The 20,285-nt window shown below is 46.5% G+C and overlaps 1 protein-coding gene across 3 annotated transcripts; it reads left to right on the top strand.

Moving 5' to 3' along the window:
* The first annotated feature begins 6,527 nt into the window (after positions 1-6,527).
* On the top strand, positions 6,528-19,129 carry LOC310843809 (sperm microtubule associated protein 2-like). 3 transcript variants are annotated; one of them, XM_083737572.1, is made up of 7 exons: positions 6,528-6,609; positions 8,471-8,745; positions 9,464-9,495; positions 10,901-10,967; positions 14,386-14,512; positions 16,445-16,529; positions 18,886-19,129. In XM_083737572.1, the coding sequence occupies exons 2-7, from the start codon at positions 8,708-8,710 to the stop codon at positions 18,900-18,902; spliced, it is 366 nt and encodes a 121-aa protein (XP_083593698.1). In that variant the 5' UTR covers positions 6,528-6,609; positions 8,471-8,707; the 3' UTR covers positions 18,903-19,129. The 3 variants fall into 3 exon arrangements, with proteins under 3 accessions (XP_083593698.1, XP_083593700.1, XP_083593699.1); XM_083737574.1 differs by lacking the exon at positions 6,528-6,609 and adding an exon at positions 7,251-7,344; XM_083737573.1 differs by lacking the exon at positions 6,528-6,609 and adding an exon at positions 7,379-7,543.
* Positions 19,130-20,285: the final 1,156 nt, after the last annotated feature.

The raw sequence follows: 20,285 nt of genomic DNA, 5'->3' as shown, positions 1-20,285 counted from the left end.
AGGCTACAAAAAAAAAAGTGGCTTTGAAAAAATGGCAGAATTAAAGAGCAGCAAGGCACCATTGTGTGCATCCATGTTTCTTCTTGCAGTGAGGTCCGGAGGGTGGCAAAATGAGAACAGGACTTTTATCCTACACTCGAGTAGGATCCTGGCAGAGACACATGCCCGACTGGCACATTCTCTCCCTCCTGGTTGTTCATTTGGGATCTTCAAAAGCTTTCTTCTGCCCGAACATCACAGCGACCGATGCCAACAGACACTGGCACATTTAGGGATCTGCAGAGTACTGCAACATGGCTTCCTCTCTCTCTAGCATCAGACAGCAAAAAGAAAGAACAAAGGACAATAGTCCCACTTCACGGAACACAGTAACACAAACATCCTGTCTCCATCACTTCCCACTCTGTGGAGTCAAAACATACACTGTCATGTGATAGACAAAAATCCCATGACTGCAGTCATGGAGCAGGAATTCTAACACTTTTCAGTGGTGGCTCCCCAACTGTAGAATGCTGTTTTCAGAGAGATGTGCCTGGCACCATCATTATCAGCTTTTAGGTGCCAAGCAAAGATGCTCCTGTTCACCCAAAGTGTTTGACTCTTAATTGGCTTCTACTGTATTGCTTCTACTGTATTGGTGTTCATCTTTGAGTGGGGTAAGGTAGAATTTCCCCTTTTTCTGTTACTGCAGAATCAACACTTTCAGCCAATTAACATTATTTTATCTTTCTGGTGTATTTTAAATTGCGTACCATGTATGCTTTTATAAATATAAGTCGCTTTGAGTTATTTTTGTAAAAAGCAACAAATAAAACACAATAACCAATCAATCGTTTTATTTGTATGCCTTTCCTAAGTTAAAACCATTATTCATGGTTTCTTCCATTGAGTCTGTCATCCTTGCCCTGGACTAGAATAATGCTTTCCCTGGCATTTGTACCCATTAATTTAACAGAACCTGCATGCTGCTTAATTGCAAATAAAACCTCAAAGCTGTCTACCTCTTTCGGGGAAGGGAGATGGACAGCTTGAGTTCCTTTTACCAATTAGGGTTCTTCCAGGTAAGGCCTTGATATTGTAAATGGGCCATGCAGATATCATAAATGGGATCCTGGCAACAGATGTATCAGATATCCCCTGGAAAGGGTAAATCTGGATTAAATTGGGTGGGTGGAGAGAAACGTATGGCATTTTCATGCCAACGGTGTTATGTGGATGCTGCAAAAAACTTCCATGTGTGAGGAGCACTGATCCCACAATAAAAACATGTCTAGTCCTCTGTACCAGTTTTTCTCTCCTTTCAGTTCGTCTCCCAGCTGAAGGCTGAATTCTATCAAAGCAGCCAGCAGCGCAAAAATGCACATGTAGAGTGGTATGCAGCTAGGGTGTTCCATCAGCACAAGGATTCACCCTTGTGCAGTGGAGCTTCCTCCCCTCCCCTCTGCACCTCCTAAATACGTTCTGGGGTTTCCCTCAACCCTCTGAAGCAGATTTGGGGAGGGCATGAGGTGAGCAGGGGGAGAAGAAAAAAGAATTTCCATTATGCAAGGGCAGATATTTGCATTCACAAAACGAGTTCCTTAGGCCTACATTGCATAGAACCCATAACTTCCTACACAGAGATAATCTCTGAAAAAGGAGGAAATAATTTACAGTCTTTTCACTTCTGATGTGCAACATATATGGGCTTTTTTGGCCAGACATGGAAAGAAAGGGAAGGGGCTTTGAAGCAATGACGTAGTATGAATTGACAAGGCAGAGGCCATAGATTTTTGGCTTCAGTTCTCTGATATTTCATGTATCTACCACCACCCAGATAACCCTGCATAGCCTGTTGGCAGACTGTATTTGAGATGAAAACATTTCTGTGGAGGATGGGGTCACAGTAAAAGCTGCCTCAGGTCAGGCTCTGGACGGTAAAACACTTGAAGCTTATAATCTGCAGATCATTACATTTGCAGGTCATTACAAAATCCAGTTAATGCCCATATGCTATTTGCTTTCTGGACCTCCGTACCAAATAACTGTAGAGGTTAATTAGTGGACTTAATAAGTGTATTCTTTCAAAATTAGCAAAATGTAATGTGCTGCAGATCTACGGTACTTCCACTCTATTGGGTGCAATCAAAGGGATGTAGACTGTTGGGTTAAGGCATGGCAGGCTTGGGTTCAAATTCTTGTTCAACTATGGAACTCTCTCTCTCTCTCTCTCTGTGTGTGTGTGTGTGTGTGTGTGTGTGTGTACACATATATACACACACAAGGCTGCCAACTTGAATAAAATATTGAGGGGACCTGAGTAAGCCTCACCCTGCATAATTGATCACATGATGCAGCACATGCACACCATTGAATGGCAATACCCATCAACTTTGGGAGGGGACAGCCCCCCAAATATTATATGGGGGGCAAAGGAGTTGCCCTACACACACACATATACACAATGTCACCAATGGACTATTCCTCTATTGTAAAATCCATTTGTGCCAGTCATTTCAAATGCATTTATTTAACCAAGCATCCTGGCAATGTTTCCACAAAATCTATCCATTGCAATCAAACTTCCCTGCGAAGTTCTTGTGATTTTAACATGGGGAATGTATCGCTTTGGTGGTGGGGAGTCCACGAATTCATCCGATTACATAGCAACGAACCCTGTGCCTTTTATTCTGGTGGCTACATGCATCTGTTCTATACGCTGTTGTATATCACTTGTTTAGTTGGCTGAAAATCGCCCGTCGGGGAAATCAAAGCAACTATAAAAAGCTTGCCTGAAGGATTTTAAATATAGTAAAGAAAAAAGAAGAAGAAAAAGGACTCGTTTCTCTGGCAAGGGCTGAACTACAGAGTCCCACTCTCAGCGGAACAAAAGCAATCGGAAATGGCAGTCATGGGAAATCTTCAGCGAAGTGGCAGTCTGCATTAATTTAAAATGTGCCCGCCCGCCCAGGAGTGACATATGGATTTTGTGCCTTGCAGTGCGATGAAGCTTGTGACACCTGTTTCATAAGCACACACCAGCCTGCTTTTTATTTTATTCTCTCTATAAACTGAAGGTAAGAGCGCTGCACCAATCTGACACCAAAAAATTGTGCGGAAAAGTCACCGCTAAATGCTTGCTTTGGTTATTTTCAGACTAATTCTAAGAACTCAGCACTTTTGGTTAGAATTCCTTTTATGGTCTCTTTTTCAACCATCACCTCTAATTTGAGGTTGGAATGCACACTGTATTGAGTTTGCACACCCATATTGGGCGATATTAGCATGTTAAATAGCACAATTTGTCACTAAACCTCTTTGTGTCCCTAATTATCCAACACAAGTGAAGATCACACATATGGAGGCATGAGTCCCCCTGCCAGAACCTTAATCCAGAGCCATTTTGCATTTAAGGATGATATGGAAGAGTACTATAATTGCGTACATTCCTTGGGGGAATTAGCAAGAGCCATTGATTCCCAATTTGGCTTCAGATTGGAAAGTTTAATCTGTGTGCAGAGTGGAAATGGTGGCCAGAGAGCAAAAATAGCTTTGCGGATTGAAACACCAAATGCAATGTTTGCAGAAGATAAAAGATGGTGAGCTGCTCAAGTACAAATTTATGCAAGCTGCTCTAACCCACATTTCCTGGACCGCCGATTTATGCTTAACTATGAAAGAGACTGAGACAGACAGGTGAATAATATTACTGTCACTGTATAAAGGGCGAGGAGTGGTGCTGAGGATTTGGCAGGCTGGAATGGAGCTGTACAAGCCCTGAGGGGATGCTTAGGTGCAAGTGACACAGGTTTGGACATGATGGCAGGTAGATAGGGAGATTTGGAGAATAGGGGAGGTGGAAGGAAAGCATGGAACAATAATCGCTCCTTGACTCTCACTATAACACTACGGTTTGGTTTTCAGCCTTCAGGGCTTCATGGAGTGGCTGGCCATGAATTCTTGGGCATTTTGCTATTTGATGACCAGACACCTCATGGGGTCAATAAATATACAGTGGTGTAGGGGACTCTCCCTCTCACTTCCCCTCCTTTTCTTCTTTTCTTCTCTTTTTCTTTTCTCTCTTCTTTCCCCCTTTCTTTTTCCTTCCCTTTCCTGCTTCTACAGTATCTATCCTCTATATCATACACCCTAGCTTAGTGCTGATGATGATTATTGCTATTCATTTTATTCCAATGCACTTCTCTTTACTAATTTCCTTTGTGTGTCTTTTGTATACGGTGTGACGGGCACAGTTCTCCAAATGGTGGGAGAATGATTCTGTGAATTCACCCTAATAATTTTTAGCTTCCCTCCTTGGATGTTGCAGTGCATGTGTCAATTGGCCAAGGGCTATGAGAACAATGTCAGTACTCTTTTTTATAAATATTTTTTATTAATTTTTCTGTTTTTCAATTTAAAATACTCATTTTTACATCCTTAAGATATCAGTGACTTCCTTTCTTCTCTTTCCATGGTTCATTTTACATATCATAAATCCCTGCATATTTTACAAAAACTATACCATTCAGTATTCCATTATTACATCCATTAAAACTTATTTACACTGTTGAATTTATCTTAATGCTGCCAGTGTCCTCAGCTGTACACGGTTATATTCAATAAACATTTTCCAATCTTCTCTAAACGCATGTTCTTCTTGTTCTCTTATTTTATTTGTTAGGTCTGCAAGCTGTGCATATGCTGTCAATTTAAGTTGCTCTTTTTCTTTGGTTGGGACCTCGCTCATTTTCCATTTAACAATGTCAGGACTCTTTCCTAGACTGCTCTATAACTGGCTTTGGTATGACCTACACTGAAGACAAGAAGCAGTGCTGTGAATAGTCATCATTTGGAGGGAGTGGAGACAAGTATACAGTGCAAACACACTAATGATACCATCTTTAATGGGCTGTGTGAGTTTTCCTTGTGAGTTTGTCTTCTTCTGCATTGTATGTCAGAGTGTATGTGTGTATCTGAGCTGTCTACCTTAATTTCCTCAGTTGTCTCTTCCATCTTTGTCTTTCAGGGGAATATAGAAGGCGACAGGAGGGTGTGCTCCTGTTCTTGCAGCATGCAAGTGGGTGGATGCACTGCTTGGAGCATGGCAGGGCGTTCCGTGGCATATCAGTCGCCGTGACTATTTTTGTTTTACTGCTACAAGAAAACGAATGTTTATGACATGTTCTTCATGAAGGAAAGCCCTGAAGGGCATGATCACAGTCGAACCTTTATTATGCAGACCTTGGTTATATAAATCAGCGCTGGAATAATTCTGGAGGAAAGTTCTCAAATATATTCTCTCCTAACAGGAATATACTTGCAAACAATAACTTACATATTCTCAGAGATTCTACCCCACCCCCCGGCATTCTAACATTAGGAGAGCAAGGTGAAGCAAGGTGTAAGAAGGTTGAATTCTGCAAGTGCTGACTTAGGGTGTCATCTGATCCTGGGTTCATGGTTTTGCTCTCTCAAAACTAACCATGAGTTTTCCTGTGGTTTATGACTCATGATTTTGTCCTGCAGAGCTAAACCAGGTTCAGATGACACATTAAGCAAGACCATGGCTTAACACAGCACGGTGCAGCAACAGAATGACCAGGGAGGAGCAAAGCCACGACTATCTCAACTTGCAGAGCCCATGTACTTGCACGATCACTATAAACCATGGTTTGGCTTAACATGATATGGAAACTAGATCAGTTATTAACAGGTGAAGCCATGGGAATGGGGGAAGAGTGTCAACACCCGCTGGTCATAGAATCATAGAATCATAGAGTTGGAAGAGACCACAAGGGCCACGGAGTCCAACCCCCTGCCAAGCAGGAAACACCATCAGAGCACTCCTGACATATGGTTGTCAAGCCTCTGCTTAAAGATCTCCAAAGAAGGAGATTCCACCACACTCCTTGGCAGCAAATTCCACTGTCGAACAGCTCTTACTGTCAGGAAGTTCTTCCTAATGTTTAGGTGGAATCTTCTTTCTTGTAGTTTGGATCCATTGCTCCGTGTCCGCTTCTCTGGAGCAGCAGAAAACAACCTTTCTCCCTCCTCTATGTGACATCCTTTTATATATTCGAACATGGCTATCATATCACCCCTTAACCTCCTCTTCTCCAGGCTAAACATGCCCAGCTCCCTTAGCCGTTCCTCATAAGGCATCGTTTCCAGGCCTTTGACCATTTTGGTTGCCCTCCTCTGGACACGTTCTGGTCTGTTGTCTGTTATGCAGCTTTCCCAGGCAGAGTCTGGACCTGGACAGTTGGCCAACACCATTGAGGGGCCTTTCCCGCTCAACTTTGATGCAGTTCAATAAAAGCTTTTACTTTTACTTTCAGAGGTATTTGGATGGCACAGCAGCAGAGAAGGGCTTCTGTCCCCGTGTCCACCATGTGGGCCTCTCCTAGAAGGCATCTGGTTGGCCATTATGGAGAGCAGGGTGTTTGATTCAATGGCCCTAATTTAGTCTCTCTTACTACATCCTTATGCCCCTTTGGCTGTTCCTAGAGTGCAGCCTAGACATTAGGTCTGCAGGAGCTCCCCCAGCAACGGAAGATGTGGTCACAGTCCCCATGGCAACAGCTGTTTGCATCGCTGTGTTCTATTGAATCATGTGGAGACTTGGGACAGGTTGGTATCAGCGATGGGGGTGGGTAATAAGCAGCAGAAAGCATGCAAGAAGGAGTCAAAGGCAGAAAGGGAGAGGTGGAAAAGCATCCCCTGTTGACAGCTGGGAAGCAGGGCAGAGATGTGCCTCTAAATCCACAAATCTACATTGGTGGGATGACTTGCCGGAACCTTTCCCTGTCGGTATTCTCCAAATTGACTTTGGAGAATACTGACTTCTAAATCTATGAAAAAAGGAAGGTTTAAAGTTTGGACATTTTCACCTGCCAATACTGTGCTAGCCACCTTTAAAACCAACCAACCAACCAACCAACCAACCAACCAACCAACCAAGCGATAGCCTTTTCAAAGTAATCAGATGAGCAGCTCATTGTAAATTCAGTGGATACTCGGGTTGCGAACATGATCCGTGCGGGATGCACGTTCACAACCCAGAGCGGTGCGTCTGCACACGTGCGGGTTGCGATACAGTGCTTCTGCGCATGCGCGACCCCCAAAACCCGGAAGTAACCCATTCTGGTACTTCTGGGTTTCAGCGGGTCCGTAACCCAAAAAAACACAACCTGAAGCATCTGTAACCCGAGGTATGACTGTACAGAAAATATGTTATTATGATTAACAGTTATGTTTGCTATAAGCTTTGGGTCTTTCCCATTCTTGATATGAATATATTGAAGATGGTCATGGAAGGGCAGCCAAAATGATCATGGGACTGGAACAACTCTCTTATGAGGAAAGGTTGTGACTTTTTAGTTTTGAAAAAAAAAAAAACGAGTAAAAGGAGGCATGATAGAATTGTATGGTATTACGTTTGATGTGGAGTATTGGACAGAGACTTTATCCTTCATAATACTTGAACTTGGGGCCATCTAATGAAGCTTGAAGGGTGGGAGTTTCAGGATGAACAAAAGGCAGTACTTCTTCACACAAAACACAGGTAAATACTGCAATTTGCTGCCTCAGGGTGTAGTCATGGCCATCAGCTTGGTTGGCTTTGAAAAAGGTTTAGACCAGGGGTTGTCAACCTGGTCCCTACCGCCCACTAGTGGGTGTTTCAGGATTCTAGGTGGGCGGTAGGGGCTTCTATGGCACAAGCTGAATCCTCCTTCCATTGAGCACTGGTGGGCGGTAAGGAAATTTTACTGTCAAGAAAGATGCATTAGTGGGCGGTAGGTATAAAAAGGTTGACTACCCCTGGTTTAGACAAATCCAGGAGCATAAGGCTGGGTACCTGTCCGTGGAGGGTATATTTTTGCCTCCACTGTTGAAGGCAGTAATGCTTCTGCAAACCAGTTGACGGGAATTGCAGGTGGGGAGAGCACTCAGCTCCTGTTTTTGGCTTCTCATTGGTATATGATTGACCACTTTGAGCACAGGATGCTGCACTAAGATAGCCTTTTGGTCTGATGCAACAGGACTCTTATTACTAACAAAAACAACAATGTAAGCTAAATCCATCTAGCACCTGGCGACACATCAGAATACCATACCCTCCAACATGTCCAGGCCCAAAACCAGGCCGCATGGCTTCTGAGCAAGTCACATGACCTGCACGAGATTGCAGCCCCACCAAAAGTGCTTTTTTTCAGGACTGTGTGCTTCCATGAGAGCACAGCACCCAAAAACACACATTTGGGGGGTGCTGTGTGAGATCATGGCCTTGAAAAAAGCACTTTTGGGGTGTGAGATTGTGGCATCCAAAATGGCTGCTGGCTCTCACATGAAAAAATGGGATGTCCCGGTTTTCCCAGGACAGTTGTGGAGTATGGAATACTTTTTTTTAGTAAGTAGACTTATATATTACTTTGTCAAAACCTTCCTTCTTATATAAACTCTCCCCTTTCTTTCCTCGCTCTCACCCAAGGAAGGCCCTCAGAAATTTTAGATCTTGGGGCAGGTTGCCCTGAGGGCTGAAGATGGCCCTCTGAAAACAAAGTCTCAGGCCAAAATCCTAGACGTCCCCAAGACATCTAGTTGCCGAAATTCACCACCTGGCTGGAAACATAATTGTGATTCCTAGAAGGAACACCGTTTCCAGAGCTGGTTGCTCTGGCAACACATACCTTTGAAATGGGATTAGAGGACGGAGGATTGGATCAACATGCTTGGCCAGGTGCAAGATAACCAACAATTTAAGAGGTAAGAACTACGTCTGTTGTCCTTTATCCCAATATCAATGCTCATTGGTGTTGGGGTGAAATGTCATGTTTGTATTAAATCAAACATACTTACAACTTACCTTTCCTCTGCTCTTTCCAGACGTGGTCTACAATTTAAAGCTCTGTGTCTGAGCAGACCCCCATTTTTTTTTAATATATTTTTTTTCCTCCAGAGCTTTCCTTGCAAAAAACCCTCCACTCTTTAAAGCTCAACTGGCGCAAATGGTAATCCTCATAAAATCCGAATTGACGTTTGCTCAGATTAAGCTTTCAAGAGTGGGTTTTGGAAGGGAAATCTGGGGGCAGAATAAAAATGTTCAGACACAGACTGCACACCTCAGCCGGGAAATATCAGAGGGAAAGGTAAGCGTGGATAAGTCGTTTGTGGTCTCAGATTTCACTGTGCATTAGTTAGCCAGCTTATTTATTTCTATATGCTGCAAAGCTGCGGGAAACTATTTGATTTAGTAGACCTGCCAGCATGAAAGTTTCCGCCATAAAGCACTGCCACTGCTAAGGGGAGGTGGGAGGAAATGCAGCAATTCATCTCAGAAACAGCTTGTTGTTTTAAACCAGTATAAAACAGATACGTGTTTTAGTGTAGATCTGCCTAGAAGAATATCAGAGCTGGGCACAGAGACAGGAGTGATTTTGCCAATGCTTTTAACACAATCTCCCCGCCCCCTGTCTCTCCCTAGGCGTACATCAGAACATAGAGGCACAGTCCCAGGCAAGTTGTCAAGTATTTGTGCTCTGATCAGTGCTGACAACAGAATGGGGGGGGGGGCGGTTTGGGGCATGGCAACCTCTGTGCCTTTATCCCAGGAGAGCTAGTAAGCATCACCTAATCTCTTTGGCTACTCTGTGTAAAGTGCAAACAGCAGTGTTGTTTTTAGCACAGTGGATCCTCAGCTGGCCTTGGGGCTTTGGCAAATCCTCAGCCTTGCCACCCTCTGAGGCTCGTTCTGGCTCTGATGCTTTAGAAGAGGGGCCAAGAACCTGTGGTTTTTCAGATGTTCTTGGGCGACAACTCCCGTCATGACTGACCATAGGCCATGCTGACCGGGGCAGGTGGGAGTTGTCATCCAGCCGCATCTGGAGTTCTGCAGGTTCCTCATCCTTGCTTTTGGAACATTTACTAAATCCTAGCCTGCTGTAAGGCAAGTTGCGTTGGCATCACCACCACCATTTCCCATTGCTGCCTAGGGTGTTTTTTAAGAGAAGGAGAAAGGCGGAGGCAGAGGTAGAAATTTGATAGGGCTTCGTAGAACAAAGCCAGGGCAGTGTGTGACGAGGATTCTGGCCTGCCTTATTTCTACCATCGCAGACAGTGCAAATTTAACTTGCTGGATTGATGGGCACTATTTAAATGGGCACTATTTATCCACACTTCCTCGTGTCTTGCTGCTTTCTCCCAGGGAAAACCACTCTTTAGTGCTCAATTGGACCAAACAGCAATTTCGGTTTTCTCCAGATTGACGTTTGCTCCTATATATCACAAAAGGATGGGTTTCCTCTGGGAAAGCAGCCATGCCAGGGGAAAACCACTCAGACCCATGCCTCAAAAGCACAGGTCAAGTGGAAAACCACTTGGACCCAGGTATTCTATGTGCAAGACAAATGTGGGCAAGCAAGCCCTGACTCTTGAAGGAGAAGGGGTACGTTGTCTAATGAAGAGAGATGGTGGCGTTGCACTGGGAATTACAAAGCGCCAAGATATTTCCTTTAATGTTCTCTCTGACTTTAATATTCTCTCTTACTGTGTTTTGGTAAAATTGCTGGCCGATGAAGATGTTGGACGGTGGGTGAAAGACCCTGTGTGAGAGGCAGGGAAGGGAGGGTCTCCCAGGGTGAGAGGCAGGGGAAGGAAAGAGATGCTGCAAGGCGAGAGATGGGAGGGTGCATCCTTCTCCGTATGGGATAAAAATTAGGATATACTGGTGAGATAGTATTTCTCTCTCTCCCCCTCCCTCCCTCCCTCCCTCCGTCCCTCCCTCCCTCTTTCTCTCTCTTATTTTTTTTTGTTTAGATTAGTTTGTTGTTTTATTGTATTGTGAAAAGTCTTAATAAAACTTTATATATAAAAGGCCCACTAACACAAATACATGTAAATATATTTAAATACTTCTCTTCAGTCTTAACTCCTAGGCTAGAAGAGCTGGCTAAATGCAAAACCATACATCCACGTTATAAAGCAGACAGGTGAGGAATAAAGTGACCAGATTTCAGACAAATAAAAATCCACCCTGGATTGACGGATTTGTTTACAATGACCGAATTAACTCAGTATGCACATATATGAGAAAGGGAACGGCATGCTAAAGCTGGACAACCAATTTTATCATGTTGCAACACAGTTTCAGAGCAAGATTCGCTGTCCTTTAGATCTTTTTTTTTATGCCACCCTTCAATGATTTCTCCAGGGGAGTTTACCAGAAGGAATGAAGGAATTAAAATGTAAGTGCAATATTAATGTAAAGGGAATTGGGGTTGCTCGTGTGTAAGTGGCCGCTGCTCTAGGCAACGTTGTCTGGCTAAACCTTTCCCTGGCTGAACAGCCCTTTCTCCGTGGCTGTGTCAGTCACTGGCAGAATCCGTCAGTGGGCGTTTCCTGAACTTCTTCCAGCATAAAAGCTCTTTGACACCAAGTCGCCGCCTAGCCTCCCTGCGCGGATGTTTTCGGCGCAGAGTGGGTGTGGCCAGCGGAGGTCCTGGGCTCTTCCTGCTGGTCTCTGTGGAAGAGTCTTGGAGCCATCTCTCCAAAGTCCTTCCCGGCTCCCTTTTCTTCCTGGTGTCACGCTGATTTCCTTCCTCCGAGGAAGTGTTCCCTCTCTCCCGACTGGGCCCTTCTCCTGCATTGCTAGGGAGCCTTACCTCCACTCTTGGCTCCAATGACAGTTCCCTGACAATTAACTATAAACTAAAACCCACAAAAAAGCAGCATAATACAGCAGGAGAAAAAATGCGCCTAAAAAGCTCAGGAGAATCAAAGCCTGGCAGGGCAATAAGTCTGGTGATTGTGGTTTCCCCCAGTACGAAACAGTCCTGTGATCTCACCACTGTAGGGCCATAGCTGGCGGTATCCAAATCCACACCTAGAATGTGTGCATTACAGTCCAGGGTTTTTGTGCAGGAGCTGGGGAGGCTAGAGCAGTGATGCATACCCTCCCACATTTTTCTGATGAAAATTGATTTTGGTCAGGACTGCATCAGGGGAGAATACCGTTGATTCCCCCTCCCTCCTTGCCTGCAGTGATCTTACAATTATCAGCCCTTCCAGAGGTTGCTATTGCCTGTTACCTTACCTGTATTATAAAATGCATGAGCAGTAGATGCAAACAATCATTTCAAGGCTGCTTCGGACTAGATGCATACCCTCCAACATTTCTCATGTGAAAATAGGGACGTCCCATTCCATAATGATCATTTTACTATTTATACCCCACACATATTACTGGGTTGCCCCAGCCACTCTGGGCAGCTTCCAACGTACAGTGGTGCCTCGCAAGACGAAATTAATTCGTTCCGCAAGTCTTTTCGTCTTGCGAGTTTTTCGTCTTGCGAAGCACGGTTTCCCATAGGAATGCATTGAAAATCAATCAATGCGTTCCTATGGAAACCGCCTTCAGACCAGGTTTGGGGACAGTCTGTCCCCCGACCTCTTCTGAAGGCCGACGTGGGGGGGCGAAAGTCTTTGCTTCCCCCCCCCTTCCCGGGACAGCGGAGACTTCTCCGCTGTCCGGGGCGATCTTAAAATGCTGGCGGGCGGCAGCGCTGCCGCCCGCCAGCATTTTAAAATCCCCCGGGAAGGCAGGCAGGGGGGACAAAGACTTTTGCCCCCCACCCGCCTTCAGAAGAGGTCCAGAGGGCTCTCCAAGCTGCGGATAGCAGCCTGCTGCCCCGCGCGAGGGGCAGACATTCGCAGCTTGGGGAACCCTGCAGGACTTCCCCGCAGGGCTCTCCAAGCGGCGAATGTCGGCCCCGCGCGAGGGGCGCTCTGCTTAAGAGCGCCCCTCGCGCGGGGCAGCAGGCTGCGCACCTTCCCCTCTGTTCCCGGACCTGTCCTGAAGGCTTGCGGTGGGAGGAGGGCTTTCCACCCCACCGCCAACATTCAGAATGCTGTTCTGAATGTGGCGGTGGGGAGGAAAAACCCTCCTCGCACCGCAAGCCCCGGGAACAGAGGAGAAGCGCTGCGCACCTTCCCCTCTGTTCCCGGACCTGTCCTGAAGGCTTGCAGTGGGAGGAGGGCTTTCCTCCCCACCGCCAACATTCAGAATGCTGTTCTGAATGTTGGCGGTGGGGAGGAAAAACCCTCCTCCCACCGCAAGCCCCGGGAACAGAGGAGAAGCGCTGCGCACCTTCCCCTCTGTTCCCGGACCTGTCCTGAAGGCTTGCAGTGGGAGGAGGGCTTTCCTCCCCACCGCCAACATTCAGAATGCTGTTCTGAATGTTGGCGGTGGGGAGGAAAAACCCTCCTCCCACCGCAAGCCCCGGGAACAGAGGAGAAGCCCTTCGCACCTTCCCCTCTGTTCCCGGACCTCCCACCGCAAGCCTTAGGACAGGTCCGGGAACAGAGGAGAAGGCGCGCTGCGCTTCCCCACTGTCCCCGGAGATTTCCCTATGGGCTTTCGTCTTGCGAAGCAAGCCCATAGGGAAATTCGTCTTGCGAAGCCGCTAAAAAATCGGAAAACCCTTTCGTCTTGCGGGTTTTTCGTTTAGCGAGGCATTCGTCTTGCGGGGCACCACTGTATATTAAAACATAATAGAACATTAAACATTTTAAAAAAAACCTTCCCTATACTGTACAGGATTGCCTTCAGAGGTCAGATAGCGCTATACCCTCCAATATTTCTCCAATGAAAATAGGGACACCCTAAGGAAAATGGGACATTCTGGGATCAAATCAGAAACCAGGACGGCTTCTGTCAACAACTTTGTCCAGATTTTCCCTTTTGGGAGTACTGCAACCCTACACTTGGAGGGTCTGGAGTTGGGCCCTAAGATGCAATAACTAAACAATGTTATCTGTCCTTTATCTGTACCGACTGTACAAAAGTCAACAAGAATTCAGTAATCGCAGCCAAAGAAAGCAAATAACATGTAAATAACATCTGTACAAAACTGAACTGCAGGCTCTGCCTTACAGCTATTCAAAGCCCCCAGCCTCAAAATGCAGTTGCATCCTGAAAATTGCAGGCACGCAACTGCAAAATGCAGTGACACCATTTGTCAAGGAACACAAGTCTCTTGAGACATTTCCTCCTAGACTTTGATCTTCTTGCAGAGATAGGAGCTGCAACTGCATGATTTCTTCCTCGGCCACTAAATAGCTGGTGTGTGTAGGAGGAGACCCAGAGAGCTAGATCAAATCTTGATGTGGGCCTTATCTGTGCTGTAGGCTGGGGAGATTCCACACCACTGATCTAGTTCTTTTAAAAGGAGGGGGGAAGCATTTATATTGCAGGCATTGCAAAACCATGTGGCAAGCTGTTCCACAGGCTGGGTATGAACTATTTCCTTTAATATGCCTTACGTTTCCTGCCATCAATTTTATTAGATGTCTGAGAGAGACATAGTGTCTCATGCGTTGCTGCTGTTTTCCTTTTGTTGGCAAACCCAGGCCCACCGCTGAATGGTTCGTGACAGAAGCAGCTCTGAGGGCGCAGGCATCACCCAGGTTGAAGGAGCTGGCGCGACCTCGGCCTTGCCCAGCTGGCTGGGAATTCCATCGTTCCCCTTATTCTGTGGTATGTAAGTCCTTCACTAGCCTGCCTCCTTTTCAGCCCATCTGGCGTGATTGCCCCAAATGCTTCCCTGCGGTTGAGATTCCACACAATGGTGTAGCTGCTCCATGTTGGCTCACTGCGTACAGACATTTGTGGCAGCCTCATACCCTGTTGCTGTAACATTCAAATAAAGCTTCCGTTCCCTCTCTGTAGCAGGGATTGGGAATCTCCAGACCGTGAACAGGATTTGGCCCATGAGGCTTGAAATATACTCGGAGTCCAGAGTGGATTTCATGCTCTTTATTCAGCTCATAGTGGTGAGGAGGAATGGAAGTTCCCCCAGAATGTCTGCTTTATATACATTATTTACACAATGGGCCCCACGGGACTGGCTAATTCCAGGATGCTCCTGTAGTCCAATCAGGTTGCGGATTCACTTCCACCTGGAGCTGGATTGGGTGGCTCCTGTGGACCAATCAGACTGCTGCATTCTGAATCCTGTTGTTCTAGGACCAACCAGACTGCTGCATTTTGGATACTATTCAACTCAGTACATAACAAGGCTGTTCCTCAAAAACCACATCCACCTCCCCCACACCCAGTGGCATAGCGTGGGGGGTGCAGGGGGGGTGGCCGCACCGGGCGCAACATCTGGGGGTTAGGGTTAGGGGGCGCAAATCCACGGGTTAGGGGGCACAAATTACTTGCCTTGCCCCGGGTGCTGACAACCCACGCTACGCCACTGCCCACACCTAGCATGGTCAAGTGCTTCCACTCCAAAACATCAGCTGCTGCTATCAGGGAGAGAGACAAGCCGATGTCGCCATGATGAGTCCACTTCCTGTGCCACAGGTTGGCTACATATGCAGTAGAAATCCACAGAGCAATGATCAGAAGCATTTTTACGTGCAGAAATCACCAAATCTTTGCTTCTGATCATTGGCTTTTGGGTTGCCCTCCATATACTCCAACTTGTGCCCCTCTTCTGTTGACCTTCCACTCTCAGCTCCATGCCACCTGCCAAACTATCCTCATCTTGTCATGCCACTTCCTTCCCTTCCATCCGTTCAATTGGTCCACCACACCACCTCTGGTTCTTGCTTGTGTACTCTTTGCTGCGTGAATATTATTACATTGTCTCTCCTCATGATCCTGCTCTCCTTCATCCAGCCTCTTCTTCATTCCTGAATCCTAATATGACAGGAATGGGGTTCTTGTGGCCCTCCAGAAGGTACCAGAATCCAATTCCCATCATCCCTGGCCATTGGCCATGCAGGCTGCTGCTGATGGGAGTTGTGTTCTAACAAAATTTGAGTGACATCGGTTCTCTATCCCTGTGACAGAGCATATCTTCAGAGCAGATTGTTCAACGGGTTTAGCAATCATTCTCTGTAGTACTGGCATTAGGGTAACCATATCTTGAAGAGCAAAAAAGAGGACAGCCCGAGCCGCTGCCAGTCAGAGCAGGGAAAAGAGCTGTGTGAATGTGCCTACACAACCCTACACAAATCCAGAGTAGAGTCCCTAAGACGGTTGGTTGACGTCTTGTATGCCTCCTTCCAGCAACTCCTGCAGCCAAGCAGGTGCCAAACGCATTGCTTTGCTTCACTTTGGACCACATCAGTGAGGCCAAGAGGGGGCAGGTGTTGGCATCTGGGCAGCGCAGGACCTCCATACACACTGCCCAGGCATGCTCCCCAGGGTGGTCACTTCAGTGCTGCTAATGCAGTGGTTTGACTTCACCCCCAGAGGCACACTCCATTGTCTCTTAAGACAAATGGATGCCAACAAATAGTGAACCTCGTTGGGCATAATTTTTGGAGAGCTGCTGCAAGGGGAATTAGATTGGCTGCTCCTTCGTGCCACTTGCCACCCTCTCTCTGCTTGTGTGCAGTCCTGGCGCACAGATGTAGAGCATCCATGGAATATGACATCCTTCTCTCTTGTCTTCAGGTGACTCAGGCAGCAAAGAATGCCGTAGCCTCAGAGAGGCTGCTTGCTCTAGCCAAGCCAAGGCCACAAGCCACAGAAGCAAACAGTAAGCCTATCCTTTTCTTGGTTACCATTCTGTGACAGGTTGAGGGGTTATGCTTTTCCTTGCTATTAACCCCCCTTATTCATTCATTCATTCATTCATTCATTCATTCATTCATTCATTGAATTTCTCTATTGCATTTATATCCCACCTTTTTCTCCAATGAGCTCAGGATGGCATATTTGGTTCTCTCCCATGTCAATTACTCCCCACAACAACCCTGTGAGGTAGGGCCAAGAGGTCACCCAGTGAGCCCAAGGTCACCCAGTGAGCTTCATGGCTGAGTGAGGATTTGAACCCTGGTCTGCCATGTCCTTGTCTGACACTCTAACCATAACACCACATTGGCTTTCTTGTCCATTTCCAACTTTTTGTACAAAAGTCCCCTACTCTCTACCCCCCCCAAAAAAAAATTGTTTAGAGTGCACCAAAACATCATACTTCGTTCAACTGCTTCGGGAGTTTCTTGGCTCTTTTCCAAGGATTCCTCTGTTGAGCCAAGATGTAGGAAAGAATCAAACTGAGGAAGGAGCTTCCCATTTGCATGGACAGGCGGAGTCCCCCCAACCCCAGGCGACTCCCGAGTGAAATAATGACTCAAGACAACGTGCTATGGGATTAAAATTGGCCACAACTTTATTAAGTTTCAGATGTAGGGAGACCTTGGCTCAGGCATTGGGCGTTTATCCTTCCCAGTCCCCAGCTGGGGATCTGGGGGACATCAGGGTTATCCAGAATGTGTGGGGATTGGGCTGGCTCTGGAGAACATATGTTCAAGCAGAGAGCGCGCCCCCTGTTTCGCCGCCATCGCAGGGGAGAGCAATGACAACCTCTCAGCATATGGCCAATGCCTCCCCTCAAGACCCCTTTAATGGGGAACTCTGGGATCGCCTCTGCAAGGGGGCGTGGGTCACCGCTTAATGCCCTCCCCCCCATTGGGGAAGATAGACTAAAGGATTTCGCCCAAGGCCTGAAACCACCAAAGTTGTGACATTTTGCTACGGGGAAGTCAAAGCCTGCCAATGCAGGAAAATTCCTTTCTAGCCATTCAACAGTGACCATAACGTAGCAGCGCCCACGTACCTGTGGAGAAGAGGTTAATCTGCAAAAGAAGGCTTAACTGAGGGAGGGCAGGGTGGGAAAAGCTCTGGAGCCAACTGATGATTCCCAGGTAAGATCCACCTTCTGTTGTGTGGACAGGGCGGTCCCTCCCCCTACCTGGCCGATACTCTGGCAATGCCTCCCCAGGCGGGGTTGGGCAATTGGCTGAAGTAGGCAGAGACCTCCAGGTATCCAGTCTGGGGAGGGCGAAACCAGCAGCCCGTACTGCCAGAAGCCGCATGGGATCCAGGGGGCTGTGTGCAACCACGCAAAAGGCGACCCCCTTTTGATGTGGGGAGCGGTCATTGTTTCCCAGAGCTCAGAAGACACAGAACTTTACAAATCATTGTGAAAAATCCTTAGGACTCAAAGGACAGCTGTGCAGGCAGAAAGTGGAGAAGGTTTTACAGTGGTACCCCGGGTTACAGACGCTTCAGGTCACAGACACTTCAGGTTACAGGCTCCGCTAACCCAGAAACAGTATCTCGGATTAAGGACTTTGCTTCAGGATGAGAACAGAAATTGCGCGACGGCGGCAGCAGCGGGAGGCCCCATTAGCTAAAGTGGTGCTTCGGGTTAAGAACAGTTTCAGGTTAAGAACGGACCTCCGGAATGAATTAAGTACGTAACCAGAGTTACCACTGTATAAGATGTTCCAGAGCAGGCCCTTTTTGAAACCAATGAAACTTAATGTCAAGACATTTGTTATTAATTTTAGTAGTAGTAGTAGGAAGAGGGAAGGCAACACTCTCACTCTGGCCACACCATACATTGAAAGCACTCTGATACCACTTTAAACAGTCATCATGGCTTCCCCCAAAGAATCCTGGGAGCTGTAGTTCATTAAGGATCCTGAGAGTCATCAGGAGACTCCTAGCCCCCTAACAGAGCTACATTTCCCAGAGTTCCCTGTGAAGATGGACTGATTTGTATTTCACTCTGTTGATTGTAACTGTGAGGGAAATAGGGGTCTCCTAACAGATCTCACCCCAGCACCATCCAGAGAAGCTGTAGCAATGTTGGTATTGGGAGGGTGTCTCCATGGCTCTGCCCCACCAGCTTGGCTGCTGCTGCCTAAGGTGAGACATGACAAAGCCAGTCTCCTCTTGGCACTATAATGCAGATGAAATAGCTTAAGTCTTCTGAAAAGGCTGAACATCTGAGAAGTTTTGCTGATTGTGACCTCACTGCATCTTCAGGAATGTGTTGCTGCCCCTGAATTAAACCCCAACCTAACGCTTCTGATTTGCTCTTGCAGCAAAATCTGGAAAGTAAATCCAAGGAGTGGTTGTTGAATTTGCGAAGCTTGGCAGACTCCCTGAACTTCAGATCTACATCTTAGGCGGTGGCAATCCTTACCAAGTTTCTGAGGCTGCTCTTCAGCATTTACCTGGTCCTCACATTCCTGAACCATCCTGGGAGAGTAAAGGCAAAGTGGACATTACTCGGCCTTGACATTGACCAGCTTGAGGAAGTGATTAAAGTATCTTGCACCCATCAAATCTGTAAACTGGGAATGATGTTTCATCAGTTTGGGAGGCTCCAGTCTATTGCTTGGTTGAGTAATATTTTGGGCCCACTATTTCCCTAAGTTGGTGGGGGGGAGGGCCTAGCTCTTATCACAACTTTGAGAAGTACCTATGTCTTGCAGGGTCAACATTATTAGTTTTTCTATTTAATGCTTCTAAACCACTTCCCCGCTAATGTTTTTCAAGCGGTGCACAACAGAAATATATATATTTAAAAACATGAGTGATATTCAGCTAAGTTTTACTCAGAGTAAACTCATTGAAATGAATGGACCTAACTTAATCTTGTTTATTAATTTCAATGGGTCTCCTCTGACTAAAACTTAGTTGCGTATCATCCATCTATCTATCTGAAAAACTGTAGAGATCTAAAAACATGGATCTTTGTAAGCATCACATTGCAAAAAATCCACATAGTATGCTGTTATCAGTTTGTGGGTGCCTGGACCCCCCCAATCTAATTCCTGGGTGCCACACACTGGATTTAGCATGTTAAAATACAAACCAGGAGCTAGCCTCGTAAGGACCCTCTAAAGATGAGTCGTTAGGGGCACAAAGGGAATGGCTCTGTGCCAGACAGCAAGTGGGAGAGGCCCTTCCCTCAACTCATAATTAATTTGAAAGACAAAAGCCTTTGCAGTAGCATTTTTTTTAGAGTTGGAAGGAGAGGAGTTGTATTTGGGATTGTAGTCAGGGATGCTGTGGGCTGGAGGAAAAACAGTTGTGTCAGCAAGCTAGAGGGGAAAACGGCAGTCTGTTAAAATGCAGCAAGCTAAAGAGGAGGATCAGAGCCATGCTTGATCTCTTTTTTGAATCCAAGGCTGCAGCAAGGGGAGAAACAGGACCCTCTCAAAGTGTTCATGCCTCAAACCCCTCCATCGCAGGCTCAGGTTGTATATATGTGCAAATAAACCATATATCCTGAAGACACCACATTCTCCACTGTGCCTTATTTCCAAGAGGAAACAGGAACCCTGGGCAAGCGCCTGGAAGCCCTGAATCTCACACCTCTCAGACACTGGGGTGGTGTGTGTGACAATATATATATATAAAATCTGAGTCGCTCTCCTTTAAAAGCTAGGCTTTCAATTGCTGCATCAAAGCAAAAATGCTAGGTGCTTGTCAGAGT

The sequence above is a fragment of the Podarcis gaigeae genome (assembly GCF_964106915.1).
Source record: "Podarcis gaigeae genome assembly, chromosome: 4".
NCBI classification, from domain to species: Eukaryota; Metazoa; Chordata; class Lepidosauria; order Squamata; family Lacertidae; genus Podarcis; species Podarcis gaigeae.
This window is presented reverse-complemented; position numbering and strand designations above follow the sequence as displayed.